Source organism: Phasianus colchicus, chromosome 12, assembly GCF_987193195.1.
Source record: "Phasianus colchicus chromosome 12, bPhaCol1.hap1.1, whole genome shotgun sequence".
NCBI lineage: Eukaryota > Metazoa > Chordata > Aves > Galliformes > Phasianidae > Phasianus > Phasianus colchicus.
The window spans coordinates 15,575,147-15,587,886 of record NC_143447.1 but is presented as its reverse complement, the minus strand read 5'-3'; the positions used below and the strand labels follow the sequence as shown (position 1 = coordinate 15,587,886).

Sequence of the window (12,740 nt, the reverse complement as noted above, 5' to 3'; positions counted from 1 at the left end):
CCTTCATCTCCACAAGAAAGAAGCTGACATCAGGTCTATGAAGACACACAGGAGGAATCAGAACCACAGCATTATTTGCAGGTAGTCCCATGATGATCCAAAACCCCTGGTTCGATACAAGTGGGAAACTCTGCTTGAAGAAGGAGTGGCATCTGAGATAGATTTTCAGGTGGTGTTGTTGGCATTTGTAATCACAGGGTGGGCGGTGGGGGAGGAAGAAAAATGCAAAAGTTAGAGTTGGTTACAACTTCACCAATGGTTTTGAGATTCTGGGAAAATTCCCATATGAAAAAAGAATATATATATACATATCTATAAGGTCTTCCTCTGGGGCTGCGTTACAGTTCTTTAAATGAGTACATTCCAATGGTTATCAAGATCAAACATTGCTCTTGTAGGACATACATGTAACAGTAGTGGGTCAGGATCAATCTCAGAGCACTTCTTCTGTGGCAGCTATAAAACAGATACAATGAAGATGGAAACCTATTCATTGTCTGCAGGGCAAAGCATGCTCCATGATAGCACTGATCCCCGAGACCATCATCTCCCTGACCCCAAGGATATTCTGGTCAGCCAGCGTTGCCTCATCAACTCAAAATTTGACCCAGACATTTTACATTGTGGCATTATTTGAGACAGTCCACCAACCTGCAAAAGCAAAATGTTTTCCAGCGAAAGATCAAATATTTTCCAGGTGGTCTATTCTGCAGATTCAGCGTTATTGCAACAGATTTGCCTTCAAGTCAAAAAATTGCTTGTGTACAAGTCTCAAAAGCAAATCAGTAAGTGGAAAGAGCAGGATAATGGAGGCACTTATCACTGAACAAAGGCAGAGGTTTGGTTTGCATACACTCAGGTGGGAATGACTCTGACTTTGAAGAATGACACATGTCATGAAATAGCTGTGCAGAAGAATATACCTCAAACATGACGAAAAGAAAAAGCCTCTCTGGGTAGAAACTGAATAGCAAAACTCACCGCACTTCTCATAAGCCACAGATATCAGTAGTTACCGGGAAAAATTTTCTTGGCATCTACTTCTTGGGATAAATTGAGGTCTAAATCTAGACTAATGTGCCCTGAAGCTCCTTGTGGAGGAGAAAAAGAGAAGAATAAGGGTGAAAAATTCAGCTGAGTTTAATCTGAACAGTGTATCCATCACCAAAAATGATACAAATCAGCTATTACTGGATCATGCAAAAGCAACTCCACTACCTGTGATCCTTCCTTTGCTTTCTAAACCTCTTTTCAGCCCAGCCTAATGAATTGTCAGAACTGTCAGACAGCTCCAAGGAATGACAAATGTCTATGATTTGCTGCTGCTGCTGCTACTTTGCTGAAAACACCTGATGTATATAGTCTTGAAATCCTGTGTTTTGTGTTAGAGGCGAGGGTAAGCTGAAGGAATTGGTGTACGTGTGGAGTTATTTTCTTTCATTTTGTGTACATGTAGCCTAGTGAAAAGAATATGATAAAAGAAAGTTCAGATTGAATATTAAAGCACTCCCAAACCAAGAAATGACCAAAAGGAGGCAGAAGATAGAGCCCCAGCTGGTCCATTTTGAACATTTTACAATTCCATATTCAGCTACATTATTTCATATTATGTATAATAACTGTCTGTGACCCAGCATAAAACTTGCAATGATATATCCCCTATTCTTCTATGAGGTTTTCTTCATCAAAATAATAGATAGTAAAACACAAAGCATTCCAACTCCACAAAGAATTTTTTGACAGACAATAAGATCAATCAAATAATTAATTTGACAAATATCAGAGTCTGAGTTATACAGGCTCCAAACATTTATTAACTTGCAGCCAGATTCTGTGAACATTTGTCATTGACTTAAATGGGTCTAAGATTTCGCTTCTTGACGAGTGACAGGCCCTGATGGGTATTTAGTCATTTCTGCTATACCAGATTGGCACTGTACTTAATACATTTGCTAATTCTGTCATAGAACTTACTCTCTATAATGTTCCCCTGCACCTTGCCTGAAGAAACTCTTGTGAATTTGTCCTTTGAATAACACACAGAGAAGAAAATATACTTTGGGGAAACAGTGGGATCCTTTTGTCTAATTATTCACTTGTCCAGCACATTTAGAAAAGGTTTCTACTGACTGGAAAAGAGGTTTTGCTGCTTTGGAGCTAGTCAGAAGATATTTTCAAAAACAGATCCCACATAATCAGGACGGTTGTATGAAGTTAAGAGAAAGCTTCATTATGCAAGTACCTACTAGATGATAGCTGCAAGCACGGTTCTATCCTTGAAGGAAGGGCACACTTGAACTTGACCTGAGAAAGATTTGGAGGGTTTCAAATTCTAAGACTGCAAAAGAAGAAACGATGTCCCAGAAAACTGAACCAAGTGCATCAACAAACAAGGGAATAAGTGGATCATTCCTCCTACTATCACAAAGTGAGGTTACAGAGTGATCTACATGGGGAGTAATCTACTGAGGAAGCTGATCCAGATTCAAAGGGCTGCTAAAAGTTGGACTTTTAATGAAAACCATGAAGATATTTTGTCATTTTTTTCATTTCCACCTGAGGGAAAAATAAGTGTTGTTTGTAGATCAAAGCACACTCCCAGCCACTATTCTCCAAGTGTACGCAGTGATCACTCCCTGAGTGATGCTTCAAAGTTGAGAACCAAAGCTGAGCTAAGTCTCAGTGTTTTATCAGTTTCTTTAAGATTTTGGGCTCTCTGCAAGCCAAGAGCACCAGCCAAACATATTTCACAAGGAATCAGGCCTAGTCCAAACAGAAAATACTTGCCTAATCCTCACGAGTTTGATTACAGTGGTGCTTGGGAGGAGCAACAACAAAAAAATTGCAAATTAATTCATTTACATGAAAGACAGCAGAATGGAAGACCTCTGCGCTGTGTGTCTTGCAATAAAACACCATCAGAACACACTAGCACAACTGCTATATAGGTCTGGCATATTTGCAGGTGGTACTACGTAATCATCTCTCTCAGCATCACAACCAATGAACACTTTCCTCCTCAAACCACTTGTTTGAGTCTCCTTGTTTTACAGACAATGAACTGCCACACAGAGAAAATAGCTCAGGACCTCCAGGATATCAGTTTCCTTGCATCTACCAAAATCAAGAAAAATCAAGGCTTTAAATAAAGGTTAAATACAAAATAACCTGAAGAATTTGATCTAAAAGGCTTCACTTTCAGAGGTCAGCAGCAATAAACAAGGAAGTGGGAAAGAGTTCCCCTATACAGTAAGTGATTGCCTAAGTACTGGGATAATGCACCCTCTCTGTCATGAAAGGATGTATTCTCAGACCAAACAGCCTGCCTCGTTGAAGATACTGGGTTATCTTCACCCTCCATGTCATGGGAAAAGCACATTGATGGGACTAACTGTGGTCTTACAGGACATCATCTGCTCTGGTGGACAGCAAAGGGAGTACGGTGCCCACCCAGCAATGAGAGCTGAGTCCCTGCAATCAGACACAAGGGGCAGGGGGAAGCTCTGAGATACACTGCAGGACATGTGAATGCACTGCAAATGAAGATGTGTATATTCAGACAGGAGGAATAATGAGAAATAAATGTCAAAGAGATTATTGGGTTCCTCTGTTAGATTAACTCTGGTTTGACAATGGTTGGGTTTTGGGAACTCCTCTGTGATTTAGGAATAAGCATTCTTCTCTAAGTGGCCTAAAACTCATTGCTATATCATCACTTGCTGTTGTCAAATAAATAATCACGCGAAATCAGCTGCAGAGAAAAGTCTCCTGTAGAACCGAGTTCATGCATGACATATGATATATCTCTTCAAAGGGACAGATACATCTTTCTTACAGCCAGCATGCAGCTTCCTTCACTGCACCTTCCCTTCCATCCAAATCACCTCAAATAAATGTGAGTTCTGCTGTGTTCACAGTAATTCCTTCATTTTTAAACACATAATGGAAATGTATAACTAGTCCTCATAAAAATTTATATCTCAATTCGTCCCTTTAATTTATAACAGGCCCTCCAGGCAGTTATTATTCAAACATTAATAAAATGCCTATGGATCACCAAAAGCATCAATTTTCACATTCACCTCCCCTTCTATTTGTACATATATAAAGCCAGATTAGACTTAATGCCACTTCTGTGTCTAACAACAATTACGCCTTTAATAAGATAGGAACATATGATATATTATCTTAATCATGTTAGGAATTTGAGTTCTTTTTATGAAACAAAGTTGAATTTTTTATGCCCTTTGTGACAATTGTTACTTAACAGCCTATATGTTTGGATATTGCAGTTTATGCAAATGTTCATGTTCTATAAATTTTAGATTTATCTCCATTTATCATTCCGCATGTTCTAATACAGAGACATTATGGTTTAGCATGTGACTCTGCACACAGTCTAAAATATGATTAGGACACCTTTCATTTATTTATACCATGGAGAAAAGGATAGAGGGGGGAGAACAGCTTTTGCAAGGGCCAGATCCTCAGCCTCTACAACGCGGAGCTTTGCAGAGCTCTATCTCAATGCGCTGACATAAATCCATCTGATAATTTGGTCTTTCATTTGCTAACAGTTACATTTTAAAGGATTAAAGTTTATGAGCGAACCCAGACTTCATTCTGTGCTCTAAAAGCAGTTGCCAACTCACTGTATATCACACTGTAGAAACCCTTACTCACGAGAGTAATTATTGCTAATATGAGCTCTCCTGCAGAGAGACGAGGAGATCCTTTGCACACACAATAGTTTTGGTCTGAATTTCATTTAAGAAGAACAATAATCATTTACAATCATAAAAATACATAGGAAGGAATTCCCTGTGATTTCTCATTTTTCTGTTGGGAAATTTAAAGCCTCTTGAATTTGGAGAGTGGGAAATGTAGATCGTAGGTCATAGTTTGATTCCACGTAAATCACTACTGTTGTGTTGACATCCAAGAAAGCACATCAATGTACATAATCTGAGAAGCTGGCCCTTTGCATGGCCAACAAAAGAAAACAACAACTATAAAAATACACTCAAAGCATTGAGCTCCAAAGCAGGTTCAGTTTGGCTTTGGATCTCTCTCACACAAATTACCAGCGGTGTTTCAGATGGGTGCTAAACTAAGAAGAAATATTGGGAATGGGAATGTCCCCATGGTTTCTTTACAGAGGTAAACCAGCATACAGGCAAGAATTGAGTTCCACTGCCTTCATTATGGAAACTGCATCTGTAGCAACTTTGCAACCAGGCAGTATCTGCCCAGGAAAGCTGTCTCCTTCAGAAAGCTTGCAGCATTGATCTGAAAGATGTTATTATGGTGTCTCCCACCCATGTCCACAGGATGCTCTCACTCATTCAGGTGCTCTCTCTGTTTTCCATGCACTGTAGAAAATGCTGATGAAGATCCAGGGAGGGTCCAATACCAAAGTGAACCCCATTAAGACCGGAGCTGCCTTCCTGTGTGTTTCATTATTAATACTGAGCTCAATTACTCTGATTTCTTCTGTTGATGAATTAGCAGCACCAGAACCAAGTCCCTGGCTGATATCCATTTGTCTTTGCTTATAAGTGTTAATGTGATCCTGTTACTTTAAAATCAAACTCCTGCTTCAGTCACTTTACGTCTTTGCAACAATAACTGTCTTTTCACTAATTGGTTCTGTGTAAATGAAACAAGCTGAAAAACACTGTGGCACCAATAAATATTAATAAGTTATTGTTTGTTTTCTTTACCTTGCTTATGAATTCATACAAAGACAGTGCTAAGACATTAACTCCAGTCTATTAATTGCCACCTGATAATTGCCACCTGATACTTTTCTCCTGGATAATTAGGTACCCATTAGTTCTAATCAAGTAGTTACTTAATTATTGCAGTAATTAGTCTAATGGACTAGCAAATTGAAGCTTTATCACTTTTGGATACTTAATGTTCCTGACAGAGTACTTCACAAGTGTCAGGGTTCCTGATTCAGCAACCTGCCATCCACAAACCCCCTGTTCCCACCGCCACCCCATCCATGCTGATCCCCAGCCACTTCCCAAAGCCACTCATGTCTGAAGCCAGAGGCAATATACACTGGAGTCCTTCTTCCTTCTCGTTTCCCTTCCCACTCCATCTATGCCTCCCCTCCTGTGCTCTTACTGCTCATTCCACGCCAAAAGAACTTGGTTGGGAAATTAAATAACGTCTTGGCATGAAGATCACATGCATTAGGCTGTATGGCAGCACGATTCAAGGGAGGGAGCTAATGTTGGCAGGTGTGGGAAGAAAAAAGCAACTGTGAGGGGAGAAATAATAAAGTGCATTCATGAATACTCAGATACAGCCAGGCTTGGGGAGAAGTAGGGAGAGGAGCAAAACCAACTGGTGGTAAATGAAGGCATGGCTCCAAGGTCTGAAGCTGGTAATAGGTCTCTCTTTCATCTTTGAATCAGAGACGCAAATCTAACAGATTTTTACAGGAATAAAAATAAAATGGAAACTATTTTCTGCCCATGGACTCTGTAGCGCAGAGTGGTGGTAAAGTGATCACTAGCATTTCTCTGATCCATGTTTTTATGATTAACTTCATACTTAAACCTGAAGGGCTGTCAATCCTACATGTAATACTTCCACGACATTCATTTCAGAAAGGGCATGTAAAATGCCATCCTCACACCTCTGTCCATGTACCCGTCCATATGTTGTCTTTGTGGATTGTGCTTGCTTTTGGATCTCGGTTTGAGACAGGCATAGACATTTAGGAGCAGCACAGCATTAAATGTGGATTTCTGTCTCCCATTGATCATCTGATCCAGATTCTCTCAAGACTTTTCATGTCAGATTTGTATCAGAATTGATCATCAAGCCCCTTGGCAAGTGTCATCTGCCCCAGGCGCTGCAATGTGTATCGTATAAAAGCTCACTGTACTGGAAAGGGGAGAAAAGGGGGGGAAAACAGAATTGATCCTGCACAGAAATAAAGAGTTTAACTCCATTCAATAACACTTGACAACTTGCTAATGGTTAAACTACTTCACATATGTGGTAGGATTATGAATTCTGAAATAGATGTATTTATCTTTCTTGATCAGATATCTCATATTTCCATTACTGCTAGGTCTGTAGCACAGTCTAGGGTTTTGTACAGGGAAGGGCTTCAGACCGTGCCTTGACTGAGTCCTGATGGAGGGACAGGGTTTCCAACCAGCCTTGGCTGGCTTCTTAAGGATTGGAAGGAACAGTGAGAAGTAAAGGTTATTACTCCTCTGGGTTTTATAGAAGTATTTGAGTGGAAGGACCCTTAAAGGTCATTTAGTCAAATTTCCCCGCTCTGGACAGGGACGACTAGAGCTCAATCAGGTTGCTCAGAGCCCAGTCCAGCCTAGCCTTGAATATCTGCAAGGATGGGGCACAGAACAAGGCAAAGTTTTACGTTGGATCAGAGCTCTATCATGCTTCAAAACTGCTCTAATCTCAGTTATCACACAGAGTCCCCTAGTCAGCCATATAAGGCATATTCATAAACCAAAATATACCCCCATACCCCAGTATTCTCACAAACATCAGAATTTTATTTACCTAGAATTTTCCTCAGCATGTTCACATTACCAGAACTGAAAAACCAACAGTTTTCAGGGGAAACAAATAAATTCTCCCAATTCTTCTTACTGTATGAAAAATAGAGTCCCGTTCCAGTTACATTATACTCTTATCCAAAACACAACAGACTGTGACAAAGAGGTCACCAGCTCGTGAGTTTTCTGCCATAGCCCCACGTGCATCCATCACAATTGGCTGCATATGCTCATTTACTCTGAAGTTACTCTTTAGGTAACAGTCAATAAAACCTTATGCCACTATTGAAAAATCACACCACAGAACTGCTTAAACACCTGCGTGAGGCCACTGAGCAATAACAATCCCATGCACTCAAAGCAAAATTAGGTAAAGCATACTTGTCCCATTAAGAAAACACATTGCTTGAAATTACAGTGCCTCAGGATGCTCAGATTTTGCTCCATAGGATACAGCTACCATCCTACCAAACACAGGACCTGTATTGACATGAGTTCAAGTGGCTCAAACTGCTGTCTCTGTTGAAGGCTCCCGGCAGCAGAAATTTACCTACTGAGTGTCTCATCTGACTTCCCAGCATTGCTCTGACTTCTCTGTCCTGCTAAGAGTAAATTTGGTCCAAATCTGGACCAAAAAAGGGTGTGATGGCAGAAGGGCAGCAGGCTGGGGGGTCCACCCAGGGGTCTCCCTCATGCTGTGCCCCTGCTGGGGCTGAACAGAGACCATCTGTCTCCAGCGCTATCGATCCAACACAAGCACTAAATTCATTTTAAGGATGCTGAGAGAGCAAGAAAACTATATGTGACAGATGTTAGTCACGTTGCTTAATGTACTACTCGAAGGTGTTCAGATGCTCTGGTGATGAGGGTGCTAATAAAACCAATGCAGAATAGAATGAAACAGAGTAAGGGAGGATTTTTAGATTTATAAAGCTAAAAAGGGTTTTTAGCTTGAGGGGGGATTAAATGTCATACTGTCCACATCATCAATTTTCCCTCTGGATTTGACTTTGAATCACTTGTGCAGTTCTTCAGCAGTGACACGGCAACAGGCAAATTAGAAGACAAACTGAGAATACCTTTTATGTTGGAAATACCAGGAGAAACAGTCCAATGATTATTGAGAGAGGGAGATGCAGAACTCATTAAGGCAAGATGACTTGGAAAGATAATGAAGGTGTTGCATGCAAAGGAAAAGTAGGGGAAAAAAGAAGCATAAAGAAGCAAATTCCTTAGCACTCCTTCCTTAGTTCTCTCTATGCGCTTTCTAGCACTTCATTTCACAAGCTCAGTAGGCAATCAATTTTAGCTTGTATCAATTTGGCAGTTTAAGATCTCCATAATAGTTTGGACCACTCCTGTTCAATGGGTTGCACAGCTTTTGGGAAAGCCTGAGTGCTGTTCTGGGGAGGGGTATGAGGACAAAGGGAAGGAAGAATCGGGGAGGCAAGATGCTTCCAATTTGTCTGCCCAAATCTAAGGCCTTTTTATGGAGTGTGGCTTATTATTAGTAAGGTCTCAGTCTTCGTCACTTTGAGGAGTTTCTTGAGCACTGCTTTCATGCTTCACCATTTTCTTGCTTTTGTGCACATGGAACAGGAGGACACAGGAGACAAGAGAGACCAAAGATAATTGTTCAGCTTTACGGCGCTGAATAAAGAAGGGTTGCTTATCTCCACAGGAAAGTTGTAGCAAAGTACCTACAGGGCAACATACAGAGCACCCCATGAGCACTTCTGGTAAGCACTAAGTGCAAGACACCTTGCAGAAAGGCAATAGAAATTAGCCTTAAGAGAGATGCCCAGAAGTGGGGGGTACTGATTCACGGGCAGTCTGGTTCATGCTTCCATTCCCTGACTCAAAACAGCTGCAATGTGATGACGATAAGAGCTTGGTGCCCAATAAGTTCAGAAGAGCCCTAATGACCTCAGGGTTAAAACTGAGAAGAAAGGAAGGAAGATCAATCATTCTGAAGTCTGGACATAAGGATGGCTGAAGTCCTGGACTGAGGGATCTTTGCTTTTTGTGTAATTTTGGTTGTTTTTTTTTTTGCAGGTTCTTCTCAGCTGCCTGTCAGACTGGGCCATGATGAAACTCAACATCTTGCAGAGACATAAAATGGAAAATAGGCAACTCATCAGAAAAGTAGCAGCTGTTTTACACCATCACAAAACAAAATCATCATACACTAAAAACTAGATTTAGCAGTTTAAAAGAGCCGCTAACACAAAATTAGCTGGAGACAACAGCGTGATTTTGTAACTGACAGTGCTTCATTCAAACGCCCTAATTCATGTAAAAACAACTTAGCAAACATTAAACGCCTGATGCTTTTGGAGAGGAGAAGAGCATTCAGACTTTCAATGGCTGCTTAGGAAGAATGCATAGATTTATTACATATTTTTTTTTTCTTTTACAAATTTTAAATAAGCATCATATCAAAAGTACCACCTCTTAAATACCAGTCCTCCCGACAGAGGGAGAGACCATCCTTTATTGGTGAGCTATTGTATTTACTGGGGGCTGACACCTGTATAAAGGTTGTACTAAGCTTCTGTGATGAATGAGGTGAAATAAGAAGGCCGTGAGCACTTTGGATCATCAAATACTTCAATAACTGGATATGGCTTTCATACAACCATAAGTTCATACACATGGAGAGGATATAAAGAAGCAGCTGCCTTCTGAATGAGCTTTCTGTTGCCTTCTCATACGTGTACACAATCTGTTCTAAATGCCACACAATCTTTCCTTTGTCCCAGAGGTATTTCTCATTGAGGATGAAAATTTCCCTGTGCTATTGCCACGTCCTGCCCATAGCTAACACAGCTTCTGAAGGTTAGAAACTTGCCTGGCAAGAAATGTATCTAAGCCTATTGCTACCAGAGCGTATGTGGCTTGGCCAGAGATCTGTCATCTAGCAGCCATGAAGGGATGAATTTTGATTGTTTGAAACTAGATTTAAGTTGTCCATATGACTACCAAGAGAAGAACTGGGTTTATTTTTTCTTTACTCCCAAATCAATCTAACGATAGCATCTAGTACATTTTCCCTGCCTGTGGAACGGGCTCAACTCCATTGTCCTTAACAGTCTCTGTGGGTTTTGTAAAGTTAATAGCTTAGAAATAGCTTGGAAGATTAATAATAATACATACGTGTCAAGAAGGGAATATTACCACTGACAGTAATAGCAGTTATGCTTGTGTAGATGAAATCCACATGCTTTTCAAGAGAGGCAGGTCTCTGACAGCTCCTTTCTGACCTGAGTTACTGGGAGCACATGCATCATTCAATGAAACAGTGCTGTCCTAGCTGAGGTGCTCCCATGTCTCTGCAGTGGTAAACCCCTTTGCACTCCTTGTCTTGGGTGATTCTCCCATCAAGTCTCATCCAACTGCTGCCTGACAAAGCGGTCCTGGTCTGGATACAGAATGAGGGAGGGATAAATATTAAGCTGAGGCCTGGCTATTTGTTCTGTGCAGACAAGTTGTGGCCCTGAAGAAGTCTTTTACCTTCCAATAAATTGAAGGGGTGGGGGTGTAAAATGTTCCCCATCCTTCAAGGTTATTTTTATTTAGATCCCACTCTTCAAAAGACTATATATATGGATGCAAGAGTCAAGGTGCAATCCAAAGTCTGAGAAGTTATAGACTCCTTGAGACAGTCTCTGATGGATCTGAATTTTTCAGCTAAAGAACATCCATGCTCTTGACCCGAGACCTAGATTTCACATTTCAGGAATTAAATGAGCATCATTTTCTAAAAGACATTAGACCAAGGCTGGGCTACACAAAAGATAGCTTCAGAATTTAGATGAAGACTCTGACATGACAAGGAGACTTAAAACCTGACATATTTTTCTTCTGTTGGAAAGCCATACTTGGTTTGTTATACCACACTGTGTCTTGTTATGCGCAAGAGGCAAAGGAAAAGTGGAAGTTGTTTTGGACTGAGCATCTCAGAAGGCAGAAGGCTCAGTGACCTAGATGATCTGGCCTTGTCTTAAATTACTCTCTTCCCAATTTATCCTTAGACTGTGCCAAAAACCTGCCAAAGTATAATGGAAATGTTTGTGACCCCTGCCAAACAGTGAAGCCTCTCGCTCTGAGATATTTCAAATGTCTTGATTAGTCTGAAGGAGCTGGGCCTGAAAATAAGGGAGTGTGAAAGGAAAGGAAAAGTATTTCCTACCTGCAGCTGCAAAGCTGGGACTCATGTCCAAGCGTTTGTCTTGCTCCTTCCATACAGACAGACTGACTTTCTCAGGAGAGAGTTCAACCTGCTTAAAAAAAAAAAAAAAAAAAAAAAAAAAAAAAAAAAAAAGTTAAAAAGTTAAAATTAAAGTTAAAATTAAAATCAAAGAAAAATCATGATGGGGCAAGGAGACAAGAGCCTCCTCCCACAAAAGGGCTGTATTCAGCTACAAGACAGTGGACCCCTCACCTGCTGCAGCCCTGAGGGGATGAACAGAGGACCTTGCAGCAAGCAAGGAGCAGAGCCTATGAAGAGACTGACTGCTCTTGTTTCACATCAGATGGATGGCTCTAAATGACCTGGAAAGATGTTCCCAGAGCTCTGAGCCACAGCATTAAGAGCCAAGACACCACTAGCACTTCTGAAGTTGTTATTAGTGACTGAAGTAGCACTTGTCAACTGCGACTACAGTTTCAAGCAATAGTTTAACAGCATCAACTTGAAGTAAGGTTATATCTCTGTGTGCCTGGTGTGCTGCTAACACTTAAAGGAAATAATTGGTAGACTTGGAGCAAGGGCAGACGCCAGAGGTAGAACAGTAGTAGAGGTTGGATACTTAAAGCATAATGCAACAATTCTGCATGAAACAAGAGCCGAGAATCCATTGTATGCCCTGGCATAAAAGGCACAAGGAAGCTGTAACCCAGCCTGCAGAAAGTGCTCCGCTCTGCAGTCAGCAGTTGTGCTGCTCTGATGTATAAAGGCTCATCTACAGCTGCAGTCTGCAGCCTTGTCCCAATGAGAGGACAAAAACATGTTGCCCCGTGCAGTTCTTGGCTGGCTTTTTTGGAAAGCACGTGTAATGCAATCTCCAGCTGATTTCTGGCTTCAGGACAGCAAAGCCAAGAGAAAATATACGGGTATATGTGCTGTGGAATAGAAGACAGGAAATCGTCTGGAATGAAGCGCTCAGTCTCATTTTACCTGTAGCTTGG

At 40.9% G+C, this 12,740-nt stretch overlaps 1 protein-coding gene across 11 annotated transcripts in view; it reads right to left on the bottom strand.

Moving 5' to 3' along the window:
• Nucleotides 1–12,740, bottom strand: part of LOC116225415 (uncharacterized) — a 62,249-nt gene that overhangs the window by 28,196 nt on the left and 21,313 nt on the right. For 7 of the 11 annotated variants that reach the window (XM_090149066.1, XM_090149068.1, XM_090149070.1 and 4 more), the window contains exon 3: nucleotides 11,743–11,833. In XM_090149066.1, coding sequence (XP_090005192.1) covers nucleotides 11,743–11,833 — 91 coding nt within the window. Of the gene's footprint in view, nucleotide 1; nucleotides 153–172; nucleotides 457–11,742; nucleotides 11,834–12,740 lie in introns of those variants that run through there. The other 4 variants (XR_016470438.1, XR_016470437.1, XR_016470439.1 and 1 more) reach the window with 4 other exon arrangements.